This window comes from Diplotaxodon limnothrissa, linkage group LG7, assembly GCF_057381915.1.
Source record: "Diplotaxodon limnothrissa isolate DT_005_m linkage group LG7, D_limnothrissa_male_GT1.1, whole genome shotgun sequence".
Classification (NCBI taxonomy): domain Eukaryota; kingdom Metazoa; phylum Chordata; class Actinopteri; order Cichliformes; family Cichlidae; genus Diplotaxodon; species Diplotaxodon limnothrissa.
Genome location: NC_140602.1, coordinates 14,727,433 through 14,752,995, shown reverse-complemented (window position 1 = coordinate 14,752,995; position 25,563 = coordinate 14,727,433). Strand labels below are relative to the sequence as shown.

The window sequence follows — 25,563 nt, the reverse complement described above, 5'->3', positions numbered from 1 at the left end:
CAACTTTTGACTTGTTTACGCAAACAGGTTTTCATCTTTGATGATGTAAATTTCATACCATATAGGATATGACATTTCTGAAAATGCTTTCCAAATTATTTTTTAAGTGCTTCAAAAAACCTCATGGCAGAAATCTTTTCTTGTCACAGTAAGATAGGCATAGACTCAGTTCCATCGTGTGTACTGGTAAACCACAACTGCATCCAGAGAAGAAAAACTTAACCAAGTTACCCTTTTCATTAATTTTCTAGAAAAAAGGTCTACAGGGTGGGCCATTTATATGGGAATGGTTGGTGATATTAAAGTCCTGTTTGTGGCACATTAGTATATATGAGGGGGAAAACTCCTCAAGATGGGTGGTGACCATGGTGGCCATTTAGAAGTTGGCCATCTTGGATACAACTTTTGTTTTTTTCAATAGGAAGCGGGCTATGTGACACATCAAACTTATTGGTAATGTCACAAGAAAAACAATGGTGTGCTTGGTTTCAATGTAACTTTATTCTTTCATGAGTTATCTACAAGTTTCTGACCACTTATAAAATGTGTTCAATGTGCTGCCCATTGTGTTGGATTGTCAATGCAACCCTCTTCTCCCACTCTTCACACACTGATAGCAACACCGCAGGAGAAATGCCAGCACAGGCATCAAGTGTCCGTAGTTTCAGGTGCTGCACATCTCGTATCTTCACACCATAGACAATTGCCTTCAGATGACCCCAAAGATAAAAGTCTAAGGGGGTCAGATCGGGAGACCTTGGGGGCCATTCAACTGGCCCACGACGACCAATCCACTTCCAGGAAACTGTTCATCTAGGAATGCTCGGACCTGGCACCCATAATGTGGTGGTGCACCCTCTTGCTGGAAAAACTCAGGGAACGTGCCAGCTTCAGTGCATAAAGAGGGAAACACATCATCATGTAGCAATTTCAAATATCCAGTGGCCTTGAGGTTTCCATTGATGAAGAATGGACCCACTATCGTTGTACCCCATATACCACACCAAATCATCACTTTTGTTGTTCCAACAGTCTTGGAGGGATCCATCCAATGTGGGTTAGTGTCAGACCAATAGCGGTGGTTTTGTTTGCCTCATCACTGAACAAAATCTTCTGTATGAACTGAGGGTCCTGTTCCAATTTTTGTTTTGCCCATTCTGCAAATTCTGTGCGCCGATCTGGGTCGTCCTCGTTGAGATGCTGCAGTAGCTGGAGTTTGTAAGGGTGCCATTTGTGAGTAGCTAATATCCGCCGAAGGGATGTTCGACTAATGCCACTCTCCAGTGACATGCGGCGAGTGCTACGCTGTGGGCTCTTGCTACGCTGTGAGCTCTTGCTGAATGAAGCTAGGACAGCCAATGATGTTTCTTCATTAGTGACAGTTTTCTTGCTTCCACATTTTGGCAAATCCAACACTGAACCAGTTTCATGAAACTTAGCAAGCAGTTTGCTGACTGTAGCATGGGAGATGGGTGGTCTTGTAGGGTGTCTTGCATTGAAATCTGCTGCGTTTACCAGATATCAACACGATTTCGATTCACTCCTCACGTGTTAACCTCTTTGACATGTCAATGGCTGTGAACAAAGAGAAACTTGTAAATAACTCATGAAAGAATAAAGTTACGTTGAAACCAAGCACACCATTGTTTTTCTTGTGACATTACCAATAAGTTTGATGTGTCACATGACCCTCTTCCTATTGAAAAAACAAAAGTTGTATCCAGGATGGCCGACTTCTAAATGGCCACCATGGTCACCACCCATCTTGTGGAGTTTGCCCCCTCACATATACTAATGTGCCACAAACAGGACTTTAATATCACCAACCATTCCCATTTTATTACGGTGTATCCATATAAATGGCCCACCCTGTATTTAGCTGTAAAGGAATTACTGAAGTGAGGTGCTGATGTTAAGCAATAAGAACTGCTTCACAGCCCAAGCTACAGCTCTTATAAAAAATGCTGAAAATGATTGAGAGCTGTGTGCAGGCTCGTCAGGCTCTTCCACGCTGAAGTAATAAACTGTTTCCTTTATGAAATGTCAAAACAAGTCCGAGAATGCTGGAAACAAATTTTAGTCTAATATGTCATTTTAGGTATTGACATTAACAAGTAAGGCCAAAAAAAGGGGGAAAAAGCCACTCAACAAAAGGAGAAATTTGTGTCTACACCTAATGCCATATGGTGTGTATTTGTGTGCTGAATTTAAATCGGGAGAACGTGCAGTCAGTGTAATTAAACTGTATTATAAATAATTAGAAGCTAAAATGACACTATTTCAATTTAACACGTAGCTGAATGCCATTTGCTCAGAGAGGAGGCAATTTACAAGGGTTGTTTTTGCCTTTGAGAGCAATTAAAAATGTATAGTGGAACGCTTGTGCAATGAGTATTAAGCATGAAGGTAAACGAACCACACAGGAACATGCTGCAATATGAAGAAGTTTTTTTTAATCCCTTGTCAGTGATGATAGAAAGATTTTTCATCAGTTAGGTGCTTCATTGTTCATACAGCTCATTTCATTCTGATATCCGGTTCAACAGCTCTGTGTTTCATATCCAGTCTATCACACAAGATTCAAAGCATTCAAAGGAATTTCCCGCAGCATAAACATGATACCAAAAATATGTTTTCCCTCCAGTAAATCAGTTTCTCCTCAAGTTGTCTTGTGCATGTCAGGAAATCTTGTTTTGACTTTAAATGTCTTATTTTATGCCTGAGTCCTCCTCATCTCATCTCATCACGGTCTGTCTCTTTGCATGCACCAAAGCTGGCTGAAACTCAAAATGGAAAAAGATGACAATGCAATTTGCTCCAAACAGTGTGTGCCAGATTTGCCTATTAAGTGCAGAAGTTGAAAAGGAAGCAGGAATGAGATAAGACTCAGAACAGTGAGGTAGTGAAGCAGAGAGAGCACCTCTGAGACCCGCCACACAAAGAAGGGTCTTAGCGCCTGAGCTAGCTCTTTATGTCTCTAAACATTAATTCCATGCTATTCTATGGCAGACATAGAAACAGGTTATTGAACTGACAGAGAAACCGCCGAGATTCTCCTCCTGGACCAGCGGAGTATCAGGAGCAGAGCTGGCCAGAAAACAGACGAGCACGGAGCCAGCCGAGCCCCTGCTGACAGAGGCCGAGGTTTCGTCCCTCCCTGAACTACAACAGACGGCTGCAGGCAAGCCAAGCACATCATCTCGACGGGAGACACTTGCTTGCATCACCTTCATCTATTTTTAGAACAACTGCATCCACCTTCTTTTTTTTTGTCATTTTACTCCCTCCTGCATTTCAAGTGCAAACTGTTGCAGAAGGTGCAGGATTTTTCTTTACTGCCAGCGCTGTCGGCTTAATCGAGATACCTTTATCACAGAGCAGTCATGTTATGTGTGAGTTATATAGATGGACAGCAGACATAAATTGGTGAATTACAGAGATAATGAATCAGGGTAGAGGTGAGAGTCTCCTGTGAGAGTTGAAAGCTGAGAGTGAAACAGGTTCATCCTCTGATCAATTTCTCCTCTCTGCCTCTCAGGCTGAAGTTGTTTGAATATAAGTGAAATCATCTGGTTTTTGTCTTTGACTGGAATAAAAATAGGCGTGTGGTCTATTCCTGCCGTATGTGAATTTATAATTAGAGATGCCAATAATGTGCACATTGTGTTTAAGAGAATAGAAGCAGGAAATGAGACTGTCAGTTTCAATGAAGCAGGCGTTTCCCAGTAGTTATTTTTTGGAGGAGATAATGAACGGTTCCAGGCTTGGCTCGACAGCACGTCAAGCAAGAAAGGCTGTGGAACGGCAATACAAGCAACAGCTTGGTAAAGACAGGCTCCGCCGACTGCCAGTGTTGGCCAGATGGAGGAAAGAAAAGGAGCAAGTAGTGATGTGGCAGAGGTGAGGAAGCAGTGTGAGACCAAGGAAATGAGATGAAAAGAGAAGGAATAGAAGGTGAGAATTAAAAGGAAAAGGTGGAAATTGTCACGATCTGGTACAGGGATTCAAGCGCAGAGCGGTAAGGTATCTCCAAGGTGTGGTTTATTTACAGTGCAGTGCAATATATGTACAGTGAAGGGATCCAAAACTCCGGGGGGGAAATCACAGGGTAACTCGCTCACGTCTTCTTCTCTCACACTCACACACTTTCCCGCAGCAGGGAGGTCGCAGGTCCGGGGGGGGGGGGGAATCTGAAGCAGACGAGAAGGCAGGTCACCAACTAATCACAAGTCACGGATATGAAGCACAAGAGCTGTGAGAACACTAACGTTAGGGGTACAATCATCCAGCGACGAGAGGATCTGTGTTCCAGCCTCAAATAGTGCTCCCGGTGATGATGGGTGAGTGTTGTCAGGTGTGTGTGTGGGCCAAGGGCGGGAGCCCACAGTGAGCTCCGCCCAGGCAGAGAGGGAGAAAACAGCAACAGCAATTGTAGCCTTGTGGGGCCGACCGGGCAGGCACGGAGACCATGACAGAAATGGTGCGACTGTTATGCACTGTTAGATTTAGTGAATTTAAAGGGCAAGCAGCTTGTCACGAAAAAACAAAAAAAAACTGTTAGATTTCACAGGCTTCTGAAATTCTGAATACCACAGAGTAATGAAAGACTAAAGCAAATAATACCATTTGAAGTGCTCGTACTGTTTTGCAAGAGCATGTGGGATCTGTTATACAAAGCAGGTGTTGTGTGAAAGTCATGGGGTAAAAATCATGCTGTTTCACCCTTTTTGTTTTAACAGGAACGTCACCCAGATCGAGTTTTAATTAGGAATAACATACATCCATGTCTGCAGCCATAAAGAAATACTTTGATGTCCAGCCTGGATAGTATTCCGGTTGGCCTAAAAAACACCAGGGGTTGAAAATCCTCAGTGTTAAATTAAGATGCTCATGGAGATGGTGTTGAGACGTTTTAGGCAGCTAACGGCAGCGGATGATAACTCCCTGTCTCGGATGGACATTTTTATTAAGATGTCATGCAGATTTCAAGCCATCCATCATTTTTATATAACCTTAGACTAAAGACAGAGCCACGGTGGCATCACCATGCCATCCAGTGGACGCACGGAGTAACTGTGCCGGCCGGAGGTGATAACTGGTTCTGTGAATCAGAAATTTTATGTGAGGTCAAGGTGAGTTTTACACCTTACAAAATCTAAAGGTTTACAATATATCACACTCTCTATTTATAAAACACATCTTTGGGTAAATAAATATTCTATAATGTTATTAACAGTACTGAGTTGGCATGAGCAGTCGCCTGAATGTGCAACAGCTGGGTCAAAGGGTGGGTACACAGACAGACCGTGGAGTAATAATGTTGGAAAACAGAAATTATATATAATATGCACACGCACATTTGTGTTTAGGACTAAATTAAACACACTAATAGGATAGCATAAAGGCAGGAGTCTTAGCAATTTACTGGCCTGCCGCAGTCAGGTGTGTGTTAATGCAATCTCAAGGAGGAACGGTGTCTGTGCTGTCTTAGAATAGCAGTTTCTGCTGCCCATATGGGAAGGGTCATAAGGCCAAACAATATAAAGGCCATCATTCTACGGTTGTAAAGATTACTCACAAGTGGAAAACATTCAAGACTGTTGGCAATCTTCCCAGGAGTGGACCGCCCAGCAAATTCACCCCAAGGTCAGTTAGGATGCTAAATTTTAAAGCTCATGCCAATACAGTTTGGAAAAGGAAGAAAAAAAACATGAACATGAAGTATGGCTTGTTTGGAAATTTTGCCAGAAGATGGGACTCTCTAAAAGGAACATGGCAGCACAGCTTAGGCCAGCAAAGCTGCATCTGAACAAACTACAATGTTGTTTGGAAATCTGAGACCTAAGTGGAAATGTTTGGTTCTTCTATGCCACTTTTCTCTTCTCAAAGTGCTTTATACAACTTGCCTCACTCACACAAGCATTCTGTTCCATTTTTGCACTGATCATCACCTGCACACGTGTATATATTAATCTGCTTAATTTTATTTTTATTTAAGTGTTTTCTTACAATATGTTTTGCACTAAGTACCGCAGGAATTTCCTAATGTTGTAAACCTGCTCAACATTTGGCAATAAGACCCTTTCTGATTCTGATTCACACCGTGATAAATGTATCATGTGACTGTGATGGGGAACTTGGAGTTCAGCATTTTGTACTTGCATGAAGACTGAAGCAGCCAGGGATCACACCACCCCTAATGTACAGCGGCGTGTTTGGTGAAAGCCAAACACCTACCAAGTGTGAAGCACAGTGGTGTAGGGGTGATGATCCATTATGAACTCCCCTCACTACCAAAGTGTTCTAAAGTTAAGTCTTTCTGTCTAAAAGATAAAGCCCAAATGAGTAATACAGGACAATGAGCCCAAGCATTGCAGCACATCTACAACACAATGAATGAAAAAGAAACATGTTGCAATGGCCGTGCTATTAAATCATGGTGTGCATGTGATTTTTCTTATTACGTCTGTATTTTGGTGTGTGCGCGTGCTATGTGTCACGTGCTGTTCATCTGATTTGTGTATTAAAATAATTTTACAATCTGGTAAAGACTTTTTTAAAACTGTAGGTTGTGATACTTCAAACCTTAGACCTCAAAGAGGGAGTACTTTCTTTGACACATCTTAAAGGAAACAAAAAGGAGGACAACATTCCCAGCTGAAACATTAAAGGCATGAATTGGAGCAGACTGTTTCACTTTTCACCTGCAGTGCTCTGCCGTTATACTGCATCTCCTAGCAACAGAGACCTGTTTACCTACAAAACCTGCCGAAGACAGAGAGGTGAACAAACAGCCTGGAGTTGCAGGTACGTCCTGGGACTAAGTGGCAGATTTCAGTGCTTTTGTGTTTAGGTTTTTTTTTTTTTTTTTCTGGGATCATTTATATTCAGGGTGAGTGAAAATGGCTGGGACTTTCCTGGAGGATCGCAGCTCTCTCTCCACTCATACAGCAGTAGACAAAGGCAGCACTTATTGCATTATTTCCTTCTGACTCTGTTCTCATTTATTCAGCAAGCTCCAAATTTAACTGGATGCTGCCGGAGCTAAAAACTTAGATGTAACACTTACTTTTATTTGTGGTTACAGCAGTGTCCGCAGGCCCACAGGATTGTTTTTTTTGCCATCCATCACTGTTGTCAGTGACTGTTTCCATTACAGCAGTCACAGATGGCTGAACAGGGGAGGATTGTCATACCGGCTACTGGAGCAATTGGCAGGAAGGGGCAACTGACCAACAACGCTGTCAAACTCCACAATACTACTTACACAGCATCTCATGGTGAAGATGATGAGTGAGACTCTCCAGAGTTTCAGCATAAATCGCACTGATTTGCATTCAAATTTGGGTTCTGACAGACAATTTTGCTATATCTGTCTCAGACTCAGACAGGATGGGATTCACTTCTTATCTCGGGCGTCCCAGTGAGACAGGCTTTACATCAAACCACAGACCAGCTATATATTACAGGCCTAGTTTGGACCACATTGACAACCCTCAGTTTGCGTAAGTGTCAGGACACTTTTCCCCCCGCCCTCTGCTCATCTTTTATAATGGCTATTTTGGTTCATCATTTTCTGATAATGTTATTAGCAAAACCTGTGCTTCTCCTTCAGTGATGAGCAAAGCTCTCTGGTGGCTGGGGGACTCTGTAGAGCTAATATTTGTCCAACTTTGGCATGTGCAGAAAAGCTAACAGAAGAATCTGAGAAATGTCAGTCAAGCTGCACATCTCTGTGAAATCTTGTCAGCCAGAATGATTACAGGCACGTTGTGGATTTAGATGAATGCTTGCAGATATCTTTCTCCAAAGCCTCTGCTTCCACGCTTAAAGGAACTTTATTACTTTCAAAATGTGAAAGTAATAAAGATAATAATAATACATTTTATTTGAAAGTGCCTTTCAAAACACTCAAGGTCACTGTTGAGTTGGGACTTAGAGGGAGAAGGAAGAGATATTTCTTAAATCGGGAGGTAGGGAATTCCAGAGTCGTGGAGCAGAGCAGCTGAAAGCCCTGCTCCCCATGGTTGCAAGACGGGGGGAAGGGACGGAGAGTGAAAGGGAAGAAGAAGATCTGAGACAACGAGATGGGGCGGTGATCTTAACCAGATCAGAGAGATATGGAGGAGAGAGATGATGAATAGCCTTAAATGTGTACAAGAGTATTTTGAAATTGATGCGATATTTGACCGGGAGCCAATGAAGCTGCTGCAGGGCAGGAGTGATGTGGTGGACAGAAGGGGTCCTGGTGATGATACGGGCAGCAGAGTTCTGGACGCGTTGGAGCTTGTGGATGGATTTTTGAGTAAGACCAAAAAGAAGTGAATTACAATAATCAATCCGGGAAGTAACAAGGCTATGGACAAGAATGGCAGTGGCATGTGTGAGTTATTGATAGTAACAGAGAAACTGTTGGTTCTGGATAATGTTGATTTAGCGCCTACCAAGAGGAGCTTGGACTTATTACTATTGAGTTTGAGAAAATTAGAAGAGAACCATGAATTTAGTTCAGCTAAACAGAGGGTAAGGGAGGATGGGGGAAGAGCAGAATCAGGTTTAGTGGACAGATAAAGCTGGGTGTCATCGGCATAACAGTGAAAATGGATATTGCATTTACGGAAAATATGTCCAAGCAGTAGAGGGTAGATAATGAAAAGAAGGGGCCCCATCAGACAGGTATGATTTAAACCAGGCTAGTGGAGTATGGGCGAGACCGATGGAGGCTAGCCTACTGAGAAGTACAGAGTGAGAAATAGTGTCGAAAGCAGCACTCAGATCGAGGAGAATAAGAATGGAAAGTAAACCGGAGTCAGCTGCCATAAGAAGATTGTATTGTATTGTATTGTATCTTTATTTGTTTCAGACATATAAAACAAAAAACAATATTTACACACTACATATATTTTCATTTACAGATATGAATATATATGTAGATATACACACACACACACGTATGTGTTCAGATAAACAAAAAATATATAATGAAATAAAACAAAATCGTCTGACATAATGTAACAATGTTTGGTCTGAAAAGGAGTAGGAAGAAGTATGAACATACTTATTAATTCCTACCCCTGCTCAACATCTTATTGATCCCACATAATTCACCTAATTCCCATCATCACATACTTCACACGATACACGAGGAGAACCTATATAAACTTGGCTACCGTGATTGATATAATTTGGATATAATTTGATATTTTTATACATACAATGGGTGATCATCTTTATCGGTATCATATTCTTCCAAAATCAGTTTTCGAAGTATTTTCATGAACTTACTAATTCCTGAGCATTGCTGTAGATCTATAGTAAAACTATTCCACAGTTTTACCCCATAAATAGTGACACAAAAGGTTTTAACCTTTGACCGTGCTTTAAGAATCCTTAGATTCAATTTCCCCCTCAATTCATAGTCTCCTTCTCTGTCATAGAACATCCTCTGTATATTTCCTGGTAACATATTGTATCTGGCCTTGTACATAATTTTTGCAGTTTTATATTTTATAAGATCCATAAACTTCAGTATTTTTAATTTCAAAAACATGATGTTAGTATGGTCTCTAAATCCTGCTTTATTAATCATCCTGATTGCTTTTTTTTGAATTTTACATATTGGTTGAAGTGCAGTTTTATATGTGTTTCCCCAAATTTCCACACAGTATTCCAAATATGGCAATATAAGTGAACAATAAAGTACCCGGAGTGATTTGGAAGGCAAAAAATATTTAACTTTACTTAGTACGGAGATGCTTCTTGACAGTTTGGCTTGTATATGCTTTATGTGAGGTTTCCAGCAGATTTTGTTATCTATTATCACACCCAGAAATTTTGTATCCGAAACTTGCTCTATTTCAACATTGTTTACTAATAATTTTGCTCCTGCATCTTTTTTACAATTTCCGAATAACATAAATGTAGTTTTTTCCAAATTTAATGATAGCTTATTTCTATCAAACCATGTTTTCAGTTTAATCATTTCTTGTGTGACAATTTCCAAAAGCTGATGTAAGTTCTCTCCAGCACAAAAAATATTTGTATCATCTGCAAATAGAATAAACTGTAGTATATCTGATGTTCTGCATATATCATTGATATAGAGGATAAACAGCTTTGGTCCCAATACTGACCCCTGCGGAACTCCACAAACAATGTCCATACACTCTGATTGATATTCCCCAATTTTCACAAATTGCTGCCTGTCTCTCAAATAACTCTTTACCCATTCTAACACCACTCCTCTAATGCCGTAGTACTCCAGTTTATCAACTAATATGTCATGATTAATTGTGTCAAAAGCTTTTTTTAGGTCAATGAATACACTAACTATACATTGTCTTTTATCTATATTGTTGGTGATATTTTCGATCAGTTCCATTAATGCCAATGATGTTGATCTATTTGATCTGAAACCATACTGACTATCCGTTATTATTTTGTGTTTATCTATAAATTTGTCAAGTCTATTACTAAAGACTTTTTCCAGTATTTTTGAAAATTGAGAAAGTAGAGAGACAGGCCTATAATTTGTGAATTGGTGTCTGTCACCATTTTTAAACAGTGGTGTTACTTTAGCTGTTTTCATTTGTTTTGGGAATGCACCAGTTTGTAAGGACAAATTGCAAATGTGTGTTAAGGGTTTGGAAATGCCCTCTATCACTCTCTTAACGATTTCCATATCAATGTCGTCAGAGTCTGTAGAGTTTTTTGTTTGTGATTTCCCAACAATATCAATGATTTCCATTTCTTCCACCACCGTTAAGAACATTGAATGAGGATTGCGGTCAATGAGTCTAGTTTCTTTCTCTACAGAATCTGTTATATCAGGAATTGTTTCAGCCAAGTCTGGCCCAACACTTACAAAGAATTTATTGAACTCATTTACCACATCTCTCATATTAGTAATATTTCTATCATTATTTGCGAAATACGAAGGATAGTCTGCCTGCCCCGAGCCCTTTTTGATGATGGTATTTAATGTTTTCCAGATCCCTTTAATATTATTTTTATTCATAATCAGTAATTTTTCATAGTATTCCTTTTTACATGACCTTAAAATACTCGTTAATTTATTTTTATATTTCTTGTATTTATTTTCAGCTTCTGTGCTTCTGTTCATTATAAATTCTCTGTATAAGGTATTTTTCTTCTTACATGCATTTTGCAATCCTTTTGTAATCCATGGGCACTCTGCATATTTTTGTTTTTTACTATATTTCTTTACTGGGCAATGACTATTATATAACAGTTTAAATTTTCCTAAAAAAATCTCATAAGCTTTATCAATATTTTTTTCCTTATACAGCATCTCCCATTCTTGCTTGAGTAAATCACTTTTGAATGCGTTTATTGACTCTTCTGTTCTCACTCGTTTGTATTTTATTGTGTTTTGCTGTTTAACCTTCCTGTAATTGCTGTTATACACTATAAAAACAGGTAGATGATCACTGATGTCATTAATTAGGAGACCACTTATGGTTCTATTTTCTATTTCATTAGTAAATATATTGTCTATTAGGGTTGCCGACTGTGCTGTAATCCTGCTGGGCTTAGTGATCACTGGAAAAAGTCCCAAGCTATACATTGTATTAATAAATTCCTCTGTCGCTCTCTGCTTGTTTGGATTTAGTAGATCTATGTTAAAATCCCCACAAATGAACATGACTTTTTGATTTGTCCTAATGAATGTTTTATCTACCCACTCCGTAAAAATTTCAATATTAGAACCTGGTGTTCTATATATACAGCTTACAATGACATTTTTCTCTTTTCCCATACTAATTTCTATTGTTACACACTCTAATATATTATCTACCGCCACCGTCATTTTTTCTACCACCTTGTATTTTAAATTTTTATCCACAAACAAGGCCACACCACCGCCATTCTTATTCTTTCTATTTGTAAGATTTAATTCATATCCATCTATTACAAAGTCCTCTCCTTTCTGTTTATTAATCCATGTTTCAGATACTGCAATCACACTGAATGGATGTGTAAATTTGCTTAAATATTCCCTTATTTTGTGAAAATTTGCATATAAACTTCTACTATTAAAGTGGATTATAGATATTTTGCCGTCGACCTTGACAGTTTTGTTGAATTGTTCTTCAGTATGATAGTAGCAGGTATTTTTGATGTTAAAAAAGTTCAGTTCTGGATCAATGTCCTGCTCTGTGAAGTGTGTTTTGTATTCCGTGTTTACTGGTGACTTTATCTCCTGATTAGCAATCCTTTGTGGTAGCAATGTATAATTCCCAGATAATGAATTAATTGATTGTTTCATCCTTGAATACGTTACGCTTTAGCTTCCGTTGTTCTCTTCTATTACCTGCTTTGATGACTGTAGATTGTTTGTCCCGCTCCTTGCCTTTGTAGTCAAGTGACCTGTTAATATTTTTCCAGATCCTGGATGCATTTGATGACCAGCACCTTGGCTTCCTCCGGTGTACCGTTGAGCTTTATAAATATTTTACAGTTTGCAGTCCAGGTGTTCTGAATTTTACCCAGTTTCTTTAGGTATCGTGCTTTCTTCGCTATGTCAGCATTGGATTTGGTTAGATGGTCATTCATGTAGACGTTCGATCCTTTTAGTTTCCTCCCCTGCTTCAGCAGTGCATTCTTGTGTTTCCTGTTTACAAATCTTATGATGATAGCTGGTTTATCACTAGCATTTCTCCTGGGCAAGGGGTGGCATGCCTCGATGTTATTACAGTCCAGGTCGATCCCTTTCGACTGCAAGAAACCAGCTACTTGTTGCTCCGCAGAGCTCCCATCCAGATCTCCTTGCTCCTCTTTACTGCCAGCAGTCACAGCCCGAGCATATGACCGGGGTTTTATGTACAGCCCTGTGATGATCACGTCGTTCATTCTGGTATATTGCTCCAGGTCCGCGACCCTGCTCTCCAGATAGACGATCCGTTTCTCCTTCTCTGCATTCTGGTTACGTAGCGACCTTATTTCCTCGACTAAGTCTAGGATATATTTCTGTTGTAGCTTGATAGCCGATGTTTCCTCGGTTAGAAAGTCCAATGACTTTTTGATGTCCTCAATTTCATCGGCGTTCGGTGTTCTCTTAGGCCCCATTGCTTGTTGTCTTGCTCGCTCCGTTCACCGTCTTGTCACTGTTGATTTACTTGGTGGTGCCTTGCTAGAAGATCCTTGGTTGTTTTTATAAGTGCTGTTTCAGTGCTATGGGAAGGGCGAAAACCAGACTGGAACTGTTCATACAGATTATTATTAGTTAAATGTGAGTGGAGTTGTGTGGCAACTATTTTCTCAGGAATTTTTGAAAGGAATGGTATATTGGAAATAGGCCGAAAATTCTCAAAATTATTGGGATCTAGACCAGTTTTTTTCAATATTGGGGTGATGATGGCAATTTTGAGGGAAGCAGGAACAGTTCCAGTGGTAAGTGAAGAACAGATGATAGCAGATATGAGGGGAAGCAAAGAAGGTAGACATGCCTTAACCAAAACTGTAGGAATGGGGTCTAGCTGACAAGTAGAAGGTTTTGACTTACAGATGAAATCTGAAATATCAGTAACTGAGGGGAGCTGGAAAGCAGAAAAACAGTGTGATGGGAGATGAATTACACAGGAAGAGCTAAATGGAACCTCGGAAACCAGTTCTTGATGTATGAAATTAGACCTATGCACTTGGGTTATACAGGCAAGTATGAAAGTGTGTGAAAATCTCTGACAGAGAGGTTCAAAGGATGTAAACAAAGGACTTTAAGTGAGTAGGTGCTTCACTGTAAATTAGATTCCCTGATGCGATAAAAGATTAAAAAGAAAAAGAAAAAAAAGCTAGACTGTCAAGAATGAAGCGTGTTTGTCTGAAGCGTTACCTCAGACTCGGCTCTGCCTTTGTTTTTCAGACTCTTGTTATCTGACAGCTTCGTCTCTCAAACTAAACGACACTACCAGCCTCCCATCCACTCTGGATGTTCTGGGTCTTCAACAAACATCGTTAACAAACCTGGAAACAGCGGCTTCCATCAGCTGAGGATTCAGCCAAAAACCGCATCAGTCGAGGAGAAGGTATGACAGCTCGGTTTGACAGCACTTAAACACACCTCTTCAAGATGATGGAAAGTGTAATATTATGTTATATACATAAACTTTCTGTTATTGCTTAAATGTTTCCTCAGACAGAATATCAAAGTTCATTTGTGCCTCATCGTCCTACGCCAGCAGGTAATTTAAAGGCTACAATGCAGAACTTTGTGAGCTTGAGCTGTTCATTTATAACTACAAATAATGGAAAACTTTAATAAAATGCCACAGTTTCATTTTGAAAAAGCTAACATTGTTGCTTCAGTTTCTCAGAACCATGTGACTGTAGGTCCTAAAGGAGGGAGTGGTTTCACTAAGGCAGCAGAGCTTCAGGTTAACACCAGCTTGATGGTGAGTGGTTTTTAAAGGTATTGGAAGCTATTCTTAGCTGAGATTTTTATATTCTTCCATTTTTTTAATAACCTCCTATTAAGAAATCCAAGTGAAAATGCTGCCTGTGTATCCAAAACCTGGCTTTACATCATGGTTACAAAGGGATTATATTTGTTTTAAACTACATGCTGTATCCAAAAGTTGGGATACTGTGCAAAATTTAACAAAAAACAGAATGCAAATCATAAAAAGCTTGTATAGACTCACTGGCCACTTCATTAGTTGCATCTTACTAGTACAGGGATGGACCCCTTTAGGCCTCAGAGCGGCCTCAGGTCCTCATGACAAATAGACAATGTTGGAAACAGTCATCCGATTTTGGTCCATATTGTTGTGATAGTATCACACAGTTGCTGTAGATTTATTCACTGGACATCCCAAAGATGCCCTACTGGATTGATATCTAATGCCTGTGAAGGAGGCCATTTGAGAACAGAACAGTTGTAAGGAGTGGTTGTTTGAGTTACTGTTGCCCACCTTTCATCTTAGAGCAGTTTAGCCATTCTCACTGAATGTTTTCTTTTTTAGGCCATTCTCTATAAACTCCAGAGATGGTTGTGAGGTGGGTAAATCATGCAACATTCAAAGTCGCTTAAATAACCCCTTTCCCTCGTTCTGAAGCTTGGCTACATGTCTAATTACACTGAGCTTCTCCCACGTGATTGGTTGTTTGAGGTACTTGTGTTAATCATCAGTTGAACAGGTGTGTCCAAGGTGGCTGGTGACTGTGTAATCAAGTATATAGACAGCATGCCAAATGCTGAAACTGTGATATTTGAATCTTTTCAATTTTTTAGTACAGTTGAAGTCCTCTGGCAGCTACAGTATGTGTATCTGTGAGTTCTTATCTGTATATCTACTTGTAACTGCCAACTGTTGATATTCAGGGTGAACCTCATCAGACTCCCAGCTCAGTGATGAAAACAGACTTCATGCCACTGTCCCTGCTGCAGGTTGAGCCACACAAAAAGCTGAATTCATTCGGGGGGGAGCGCAGGGGAATCTTTCATGTATAACTCTGAAGTTTGTTCTGTGTCTCAGGGTACTGAGGCGAAATCGGGCCTGTGCAGCCGTTCTTGCAGAGAAACGGGATTCACACGAGGTGACATCGCTCCCTTGGCCCACCCTGTTAGTGCTGACTTCTTCACAGTTTTTCTTTGATGTAAAAGCGCAACATTAATGCTTTTTGTTTTTATTTAATTACTTATTTCTGTCTCTAATCATCTAGGTCTCTCTTCTGTCATCGCCCCAGACTAAAACAGAGGCCCCGATGCCATCTATCATTGGACAAAAGGTTAAATATGTTCATGCAATAGTTTTTCACTCTATTTATCAGCACGTTATCTGGATTGTTCAACAACATTTTAATTTTTTAGAAACCCACAGGATATGTTCTGAACACTCATAAAAACCAAACTTTTCCTGATGCACCACTTGATCCTTCAGACTTCATCACACATTATAAAAGCAAGTAAGTGTAATTAAGTTAATTAATTAACTTAATAAATTGTCACTTTTCACCCTATAACTGTAAAGTGTGTTACACTATTTGGCTACCTGCTTATTTTCCAGGTTTTGTCATCGTGATGACAGAAACTGGAAAAGTCCAGAAAAGTTCAAATCAACGAACTCTTGTCCCAGGATTGTCAGCTCTAAAATGGAAAGTGGCTACAATCTTCGGGATACGGACAGGTATGTATGTTATGCTCATGAAGTCGTATCATACAGATTTCCTTTGACTGACATGACCTAGTTTTATTCTACAGGTACATCCTCAGGGGCTAGACCTTCTCACACCTGTGATGATACCTGCATTGCTGCTTTGTCACAAATAAAAACTGAAGTTTTTTGTTTGTTTGCAGTCTGGCATGTTCTATTAATAAAATCGTTTAAATGCATACAACAAATATGAATTGCTTTTTTTTTTGAGTGGAAACTTCGCCAGCCAGATGTGTGAATGGTAGAAATCCAAAGAGGGAGTGAACGAGATGATGCATTGTCTTTGACCACCTTACTGTCACTGACCTACAGAGAATGAGAGGAGTGTAAACTAATGGGAAAAATAATTACAGCCAGGCTGAGTAAGGCACTGATTTCCAAGGATGTCTGTGGTGTGTCAAACTGTTCTGCCACCCACAGCAGAGTCTGGATGAGCAGCAGAGCCTAAACTGAGTAGGAGGCTGAGATTGCACTATTGTGCAGCTACATACTGTGCACCTACTCTGAGCCAACTCTCAGAAACGACATTACATTATCAGTGTAATCCATTCTGCATTATCAATATAATAACTCTTGTGTCAAAACAAGAGATTTTTAACTACGTTGGTTTTTTGGGGGTGTCACCATAGTATTTATGAAAGATATGTGACATTAACAGCCATAATATACACTTAATTGCATTCAGTGACGTGCACAGACATTTTGGGGGGCAAGTGCTCCAGGGGGAAAAAAGGGCACTTTTTGCATATGTGGAAAACCTTTTCTTTTTATAATAAAAAAATCGCACAGGTTAAATGCAATTTGACTTTTATTTCAAAACATTCTCTAAAAATCAAAAATCACACCACAAAAAGATAAAATCTGTATCCAACTCTAAACTATATACATACATATTCTCAAGTGTCCATTAAATGGAGTGTACTGCTCTAAAGAAGCATCCTTCTTGGTGCCATGTCTTTGTAGATGTTGATGACCTCGTTGTAATTGATCTCCACATCTTTCTCAATGGCCAACAAGAGGAGATCAGACAACCTTTCTTCTCCACACAAACTTCTTAGTTTATTTTTGATTATTTTTAGCTTTGAAAAGGATCTTTCAACTGTCGCAGTTGTCACTGGTAGTGTTGCGTAGATCTGAATCATTTTGACAAAGGCAGGAAAGATCAGCTGGCCATTATTTTCCCTCAGTATCAGAAATATTTCTCTGAGGTCTTTTGAACTAAAGCTGGAGTGGAAGACCTTTAATTCTGTTTTGAGCTGGTCCTCATCTTCTCCATAGAATTCACAGAGGATGTGGACAGCTTCAATGGCTTCTGGGTTTGGTGGGCCTACCCAGTTAGCATGCACAGTTAAGGGCTGGAAGGACTGAATGATTCTGGCCGTTGGGCTTCCAGTATTGTCCCCTTTGAACCTCCTGTTCAGTTCCCCAGTCATGATGTCCAGAAAGGTGAAATATACACCACTCCTGAAATATGCCTCCACTGACTCAAACTGAGCACCTACTTGAGACACTGTGGTGCTGTGTTGGAAACGCACTGGAACTTTCCGCTTTCTCTCCTGACCAGGCACCACGGTAGGTACTGGAATGTTGAAACTCTCTGCCTTCTCTGATGCACATCTAAATATCTCTCCAAATTTCTCCTCAGACCTCATGGTTTGCAATGTGTGAAGCACACCATCAATTACCTTGTAGGCAGTGGAATGGTCCAACCCTTCTTCCTGCAGAGAATCTGATGCCAAAGCAGTGACTTCGAATACTGGTGTGGTGATTTCCATGCAGAGAATGAACATAAAATTAATGGCATTTCTGTACATCTGAGCATCACCTTGGGCCAGGTTAGGTGGGTCACTGTCACTGATGTCATCAAGGAGCATCAAAATGGCTTTCAAATTTCTCTGAAGTGCCTTCAGTGCTTTTTCCCTGCAAGCCCATCGAGTATCTGACAGCTGCTGGAGCTCCATAACACGTTGTCCAGGAAAGAGAGACTCCTGAAATTTGACCAAGGCAGCATGACGCTTTGGGGAGCCTGAGCAAAAGGCATACAATTTCTCCACCAAGTTGAAAAATGTCACAAAATGCTTGCTGGACTTTGATGCCTCCACTAGTACCAAATTGAGGCAATGGGCTTTGCAGTGCACATAGAGGGCCTTCTCATTGTGTGCACGGATTCTAGCTTGGAGACCTTTATACATGCCACTCATGTTGGCTGCTCCATCATAGCCTTGACCATACATGTTCTTCATCTCTAGGCCATTCTTTTGCAGAAGCAAGAACACTGTATTCTCCAGCTCCTGGCCTGTAGTTGTATCAACATTGCACACTTCGATGAATCTCTCCTTTATTTGCATATGATGAAAATATCGCACAACAAATGACACTTGCTCTTTGTGTGAAACATCAGAGGTTTCATCAAGTAGAATGGAATACATTTCAGCCTCTTTTATTTCACGTTGTATCTCCTTCCTGATGTAAGTTCCTAGTGCTGCAATGATGTCATTTTGACTTCTGTTGGAAAGCAGTGACACCTGGGGCCTTGTCTTGGTGGCTTTAACTGTGGCAATTTTTTCCAAATGCATTTTCAGCACACTATCGTAGCGGGAAAATACATTGACTAATTCACGAAAATTGCCACGGTTATCACTGGACTCACTCTCATCATGACCTCGGAATGCTTGTCCCTGACGTGCAAGATACACTGTTAGGTCAATTAATCTTGTCAGGATTTCTTTGTTTGTCTGCCTCTCTCGCTCTCTAACTTCCACCCCTTTTACGTCTGAAACATCAAATGCAGACTGAAGGGCCTTTTTCTGGAAATTGATCCATCTAACCATGCTTGTCATGTGCATCTCTGCGCTGGAGTGTTGTTTGATTTTTTCAAGAGCAGTACTCCACTTTCTGATGCCATCAGTTGTCCAGGCTGTTCTGCTTTTATATTTTTCATCCGAGAGGAAAAGCCGACAACTAAAACAATGCATTGAATTAGCAGTGGGTGAGTATTCCAGCCACACATTAGCAGAAAACCACTGTTTCTGGAATGATCTCCCCTCAGTTTTTGGGTAAGGTATATCAGGCTGACATGGGCCCACATTGCAGCACATTGAAACGTATCTGTCATTGCGCTTTATTTTAAATGTATGGATGTGTGTTGGATCTGTTGGGTATTGTAAAGCTGCTAACTTTGACATTATGTGATCGATCTGTTCTTCCTCATTGTGGTCTTCAGAGAGCACTACATCAGTGTCTGTAGGCCTAACTGAACCTGTTGCTGCATTGGTCGCGGCTTCATCTGTTTCTATATCTCCCTCTTCTGCTATGCTGGTAGATGGCATAGAGCTGCTTCCCTGCTGTGACTGACTACAATGGAACAATAATAATAATAATAGTATTATTATTTATCATAATAATAAGCTTAAACAGATAGTTTTAATAATAACCCATACTGCAAGTCTTGTAACATAGAAATAACTTTCGTAGGTACAAAATAATAGTTAGCTCAATGCCTGCTGATTAAGTTCATTAAAAACTAAGTGTGAACAGCTTTTAAGATTTTTCAATAGAATTAACTGCAAGGAGCAGGTTACATTAAAACATTAAAATAGAACCTGACTCTGCCCTTGACTCTGACCTTTCATCTTCATTTTCCTTTGCTTTCATCCAGGAGAGCAGAGAACTGCTTCCCTGGGCTGCCTGTTGTAGATCCCTTTCTTTCTCCTTTCTCAGCCTCTCTTTCCTAGGCATTATGCTTGCTGAAATTAGTAAATAAATAGACCAAAATGTATGAGAACGAATAAGACTGACTGTGGTCATTACAAGAACAGGGCAGAATGGTCGTTTTCACAGGCAATTGGGAACTGCCTATTTTTCCTTTAGCAAATTAATGTGTTAATGTTGCCAATATGTTACACCAAAAAAAATTAACATGTCTAACCAGTGCTTCTCAAAACTTTTAACATGCACCACCCCCAACACCGTACCCTTCAAACTACCAATAACAACGTCACTGTTCTGTCACAATCAGGTCGGAATTGATGGAGAGTGGGGGTTGCCTAAATGGTTTAGGTTACATTTTAAATGTGTCGTTTTTTTGTTTATCCATATGGATGGATGGAGGGGGCAAGCTGGCAAAGTTTGTCATGTGCAGTTTCTGACAGGCTACTTCACAACAAAACAATTGCAGGTTGGTCTTAGAGGGCAAACAGAATAATTTCACTCGATTCATGGGTTACCTGACTGGTTGGGAAGGGAAAGAGCTGCCGTGTTGTCCGCCGTGGCTCCCAGTCGCTATAGTTAGCCTACTATGCCTACTCCAAGTAGTCCTATGTCATGCCGCTGCTACACGCCTCACAACAAATGAACTGCAAGCGTGTTCACGTGACACGGTGACAGTGAAAAAGCGACAGGGTTCGGGTGTCTTTGAAGAAGGGGCACAAATCAAGCCATTATTTTCACACCTTTTTAAATCGCGCAGCTTTAAAAAAAAAAAAATCACGTCTTTCAAAAGGGCACTTTTTTGGACTGAGGGCAAAAGGGCAAGTGCTTCAGCACCACCTCGTCTCTATCTGTGCACGCCAGTGATTGCATTATCAGTCAGTTGGAGAGATGTGCTTATCTAGTTAGTCAATCACATGCAGCTCGTCTGGGTAAAAACGCCTTGTTGATGCCAGAGATCAGAAGAATGGCTAGACTGCTTCAAGCTCTTATAAATGCAACACTAACTCAAATAACCACTCGTTACAACCAAGATATGCAAAAGAGAATCTTTGAATGTGTGGTGTGTCACATGGCAGCAAGAAGCTCTCTCACCAAAACTAGGCAATAGAAGATTAGAAACCTTTGCCTAGTTTGAGTTTAGATTCGACTGTTATGCTGGGATGGTAAAGCCGAAGCATGGAACCATCCTGCCTTGTATCAGTGGTTCAGGCTGGTGGTGTAATGGTGGGAAAGACATTTTCTTGGCTCATGTTAGGTCCCTAAGTATCAGTTGAGCATTCTTTAAACACCACCTCCCACGTGAGTATTGTTGCTGACCATGTCCATCCCTTTATGATCACAGTGTTCCCATCTTCTGATGATGCTTCCAGCAGGATATCATGTGCCATGTCACAAAGCTGACATTTCGAACTGGTTTGTTGAACGCGACAATGAATTCACTGTCTTCAAATAGTCTCCATAGTTGAAGATCTCAATCTAGTAGAGCACCTTTGGAATCTGTTAGATTAGAAGATTTGTAAATTTGTAGCAAATGTGATCCTGTCATGTTAATATGGACCACAATCTGAAATGAATGTTTCCAGTACTTTGTTCAAACTATGCCACAAATAATTAAGGCAGATCTGAAGGCAAAAGTGAGATACTGGCAAACATTAGGATCCAGTGAGTGTGTATGTCAGCCACAGTGATGCAAGACAGGCAATGTCAGTCTGTTGGTTTCTCCAGTGATGTAGTCTGGACTGAATTAACTATTTGATTAACTGCCAGGAGGTTTTTATACATAAAATTTCCCCAGAGGATGACTTTGACTGATTTTGGAGACCCCTTAAGATTTTCATCAGATCAGTTTTGTTTTGTTCAAAATCTACATTTTGTTAGTTTTAGCTATAATTGGTTTAGAGCAAAGGAAATGTTAGCAATCCAAAAAGCTGGACTAAGACGAGTTAACGCTATAAACAATGCTACCTCTCAATATCAGCATGTTAGCAATGATGCTGTGAGTCAGCTGGCCTCATAGCATAGCTGCACACACAGCTTTGTTATTATTAGAAGTAAAGGAAGTGACCAAACAAGAGCTGAAACATCACTTACATGATGTAAATTAACACATGTAATAGTAATTCAAGTTCAAGTCAAGAAGTTGGAACCAAATGTGTGTTTTTGTTTGGTTATTTTTTAGTTTTGCTCAAAAGTGATGTCTTTGCACACACAATCCAGGCATTAAAACAAACATTTCCATGATTCAAACTATATTTCTCATTTAACATATTAATCAGGCTTTTTTTAATATATTAATTAAGAATAAAGATGATTTTTCTATTAACAAAAGGACATACTAAGCTCTGTTATAGCACTCTGTATCATTTTAAACATAAAACGCTAGATGTTAAAACCTTTTGCCCTCTCTCGGATGTAATGAGAGGAAAGCTTGGGGGACTCTACCTTTCTTGATAGCGACCAAAAAAACTGTATAATATTTACCAAAACAGCTAAACAGTAGTAAAAATATCTATCAACTGCTGCCCTGCATTTATAATATGTATTATGTGTGGTTTTCCGTGTAGAAACAAATCTAAAATTAGAGTGGTGAGTCTGAGTCTGTTCCCGAGCGTAGACACACGAGTTGACACGCTCTGCCTCATGAGTGCAAGCATTAATATTTTAGTGTTGGGATAAATATTTCACTCTTTCAATGAGATGTGAGAAAAAGATACGTGGAGGGAAAGAGGATTGGATTACACGTGTGCCCCACATGAATAATGAGTGCAGAGATGAGAGGAGAACAAGGGCCTGGCCTGCTCCATGCTAGAGACAAAGATAGAAAAGGTGTAGTCACAGACAAAAAGGAGTACACAAAGGTCACCCGAGCCTTCACCTGACCTGCAGGGGGGCTTTTGATTGGTGGTGGGGGAGTCAAGTCTATTTCATGTTCCCTCCCCATGGACTTCCCTTTTATGGTGAGGCACCCCAGCTATTCATCGCTGTAATAATCCCGCTCGTCTCTCGTTCGTTCTGGGCACTGACACTCACAGGAATGCTTACACAACACTGACAAGAGTTTGGGGGGGGGGGGGGGGGGGGGGGTTTGTTTAGCATGTCATAAATATTTTGTATATCCAAGTCCAGTACGTCCATTTGCACGCACAGACAGTCTCGGTTTATAGAAATAGTGATGAACCAAGATGAGGTGCACTGTCGAGCACATAAAACAGACACTGATGATGATGTAACAGAAATGTTAAATTGTGTCAGTGAAGCAAGCGGTGGCTAGTGGTTTCACCGCTTCACAATTAAGAAATAAATTCCCACAAGTGACTGACATAATCAGACGGGTAATTATTTAATAACGGGAAACTTGGTCTCCTATGCCCACTGCAAGTAGTTTTATTGTAAAACAACTACACACACTGTACACACACACACTCTCTCTTTACCTGAGTCCAGCTCTGATCTGATCATATGGAGATGAGTGAGATGTTGTTAATTTTTAGACACATAATGCCCGGCTCATTTATATTCACAGCAAACAACAGGTTTTAAATTAGCAGCACAGCTACACAAAAAAGTCCCAAAACATCAACTGTATCTGCAGGATTTCCTGTCATTCATGTCCAGCTTGTCCTGCAGATCATCTGGATCTTGGAGGGGCCTTTCACGCCCCTTCATCTTGTCTCCCTGTGTCATCCAACTCCTCCACATCCTCATAGTCCATCTCAGCCCTCTCATACTCTAGCTCCTCTCCCTCAAACTCAAACCCTTCTCCCTCACATATCAGCTCCTCTGTCTCATATTCGACCGCCTCTTCGTCATATTCGAGCTCAGTCCCGCCATACTCGTTTATTGGAGGCTCCACATACCCTCCTTCCTCTTCCTCCACTTCATCCTCCACTTCTTCCTCCTTCACCAGAAGCTCTTCCTCTTTAACATCTGTGTCCTCTATGGTCACTGCAGCTTCATTTGGTGCTTGCTTTGAGCTACTGTTCTTGAGGATGCCATGAATCACTGGCTCCTCTCCTGCAAGTGCCAGCTCTTCTGCCTCTTTCTCTGCTGCCTTTCGTCGTCTCTCCTTCCTGGCCTCACGCACCTCCAAAAACTCTGCAGCTCCCTCCCCAACCAAGACAGCGTCTTCACCTACTATAGGAGGTTCCTTGACTGGGTTGTGGTCATAGGAGAAAAGGCGCAGGGCTCTGAGACGCTTCAGGCTGGGAATTTCTGATATCTTGTTGCGGTCCAGGTCTAGGATCTCCAAGGACTTCATTCGAAGAAGGACTTTTGGGAAGGTGTCAAAGCGGTTTCCGTAGAGCCACAATCCCCTCAGAGCCTCCATGCGCCACAAGTCAGGAGGCAGAGTCTTCAGGCGGTTGTCCCCCATCTGCAGGGACTTGAGGTTGGGTAAGTCATAGAGCACTCGTGGGAATCTCTGGAAGTAGTTGCTCTCCATCCACAAGCACCGCAGATTCTGCAGGTTGCTCAGCTCAGGTGGAAAGCTCATTAGGCGGTTGCTGCCCAAATAGAGACGGGTTAGGTTAGTGAGGTCGCAGACGGCCAGAGGAACATCTTCTATTTTGTTGAAGTCGAGGGCAAGTATCCGCAGACCCTGCAGCTGGGAGATGCTGTCGGGCAGGGTGCGCAGGCTGTTTCCACAAACATAAAGCTTCTCCAGATGCATCAGGTCACAAACACGTGAAGGCAAACGCTTAAATTTACGGTAGCTCAAGTCCAACACGGGGTCTCCACTCTCCAGCAACTCCTCCACTCCAAGCGGAAGTTCCTCCTCTACTTCCTGCACTACTTCCTTCTCCTTCTCGGAAAATTCTGCCTCTTCGCCATCTTTCCCCCCCTCTTCCTCCTCTTCTTCTCCCCCTCCCTTCCTGGAGGAGTTGCCCATGCTGTTGCCTGCAGCACCTTTGTGACTCCTGTGTGAGTCAAGACAGAGTCATTTGATGAGGGAGTGTCTGTGACAAGTCAACCCTGAGCCTGGGAGCTGCTGCTGTTTTGTGGTTGTACCCACTGGCTGCAAACCACATCCTGGCCCGGGCCAGTTAACACTCCGGCAGCCATACCAAAGCAGTTTGTCAAGTGTCTCGTTGTCCCTTCATCTACAGCTTCATCACAAAACAGTAGCGGAAAAGATCTAACAAACTGCAGAGTAATAGTAATGATAATAATAGTAGTAATAGTAGTAGTAGTAGTAGTAATAGTAATAATAGTAATAGTAAAGGTGTTGTTGATAGTTGAGTTCAACAAAATCCAGCTGAATTTTGAGCTGAAATTGAATTCTTGCAGTCCTTACCCTCTTCTCTCCTCTCTAACTTCCTCGGGGCTTTTAAGCGAAAGATAACGCCACCTGTTCACGTGATCCGGTTTCTCTATTAGAAGAGGAGAAAAAAAGTGCCACTAAACAGGGAGCCTACCTCCCCTCTTCCTGCGGATAAACCCACAGTGTGTGCGCACTCAGTGACCTGGCTGGCGGCAAAGAAAAACAGCTAATGGAAGTCTGTTCACTAGTTAATGCAGCTGCTCCCCATTAGAGGCCGAGGTTTCCCGGAGTAATAATCCGCGCCCGAGGAAAAACAAAAAAACCTGCACATACTGGAAAAGAACAGCGCTCACTGACTCCCCTCAACTCCTGATGTTGGCCGCTTCTCTCCATCAGTGTGAAGGTTTACATTCAACTGCT

General features: G+C 41.1%; 4 protein-coding genes across 5 annotated transcripts; 1 reads left to right on the top strand and 3 right to left on the bottom strand.

The window, feature by feature from the left end:
- Positions 1 to 7,168: 7,168 nt before the first annotated feature.
- saxo4 (stabilizer of axonemal microtubules 4) lies at positions 7,169 to 16,436 on the top strand. Of its 2 annotated transcripts, none has more exons than XM_085357511.1 (11): positions 7,169 to 7,280; positions 7,382 to 7,505; positions 13,883 to 14,045; positions 14,156 to 14,201; positions 14,326 to 14,411; positions 15,341 to 15,406; positions 15,495 to 15,581; positions 15,682 to 15,747; positions 15,830 to 15,924; positions 16,026 to 16,145; positions 16,403 to 16,436. In XM_085357511.1, exons 1-11 carry the CDS (start codon positions 7,169 to 7,171, stop codon positions 16,434 to 16,436), a joined length of 999 nt encoding a protein of 332 aa, XP_085213637.1. The 2 variants fall into 2 exon arrangements, with proteins under 2 accessions (XP_085213637.1, XP_085213638.1); XM_085357512.1 differs by lacking the exon at positions 16,403 to 16,436 and adding an exon at positions 16,220 to 16,238.
- Positions 12,343 to 13,089, bottom strand: LOC146627984 (uncharacterized). Its single transcript, XM_085358894.1, has one exon. The coding sequence runs from the start codon at positions 13,087 to 13,089 to the stop codon at positions 12,394 to 12,396; it is 696 nt and encodes a 231-aa protein (XP_085215020.1). The 3' UTR covers positions 12,343 to 12,393.
- Positions 16,437 to 17,098: 662 nt separating the features above from the next.
- On the bottom strand, positions 17,099 to 19,514 carry LOC146627982 (uncharacterized). Its single transcript, XM_085357510.1, has 3 exons — positions 19,078 to 19,514; positions 17,734 to 17,748; positions 17,099 to 17,484 (listed from the first exon to the last, which is right to left on the bottom strand). Exons 1-3 carry the CDS (start codon positions 19,499 to 19,501, stop codon positions 17,099 to 17,101), a joined length of 825 nt encoding a protein of 274 aa, XP_085213636.1. The 5' UTR covers positions 19,502 to 19,514.
- A 4,021-nt stretch (positions 19,515 to 23,535) lies between these two features.
- lrrc10b (leucine rich repeat containing 10B) lies at positions 23,536 to 24,771 on the bottom strand. The gene has a single exon (XM_085357509.1). The coding sequence runs from the start codon at positions 24,769 to 24,771 to the stop codon at positions 23,536 to 23,538; it is 1,236 nt and encodes a 411-aa protein (XP_085213635.1).
- Between the last annotated feature and the right edge of the window lie 792 nt (positions 24,772 to 25,563).

Bases quoted from the DNA above. Each gene is read 5' to 3' on its own strand.
- saxo4 (XM_085357511.1), top strand. From the start codon at position 7,169: ATGGCTGAACAGGGGAGGATTGTCATACCGGCTACTGGAGCAATTGGC. The intron at 14,412-15,340 runs GTGAGTGGTTTT...GTTGATATTCAG, and splicing joins AGGTTAACACCAGCTTGATG to GGTGAACCTCATCAGACTCC. The intron at 15,582-15,681 runs GTTAGTGCTGAC...CTAATCATCTAG, and splicing joins TCGCTCCCTTGGCCCACCCT to GTCTCTCTTCTGTCATCGCC.
- LOC146627984 (XM_085358894.1), bottom strand. From the start codon at position 13,089: ATGGGGCCTAAGAGAACACCGAACGCCGATGAAATTGAGGACATCAAA.
- LOC146627982 (XM_085357510.1), bottom strand. From the start codon at position 19,501: ATGCCATCTACCAGCATAGCAGAAGAGGGAGATATAGAAACAGATGAA.
- lrrc10b (XM_085357509.1), bottom strand. From the start codon at position 24,771: ATGGGCAACTCCTCCAGGAAGGGAGGGGGAGAAGAAGAGGAGGAAGAG.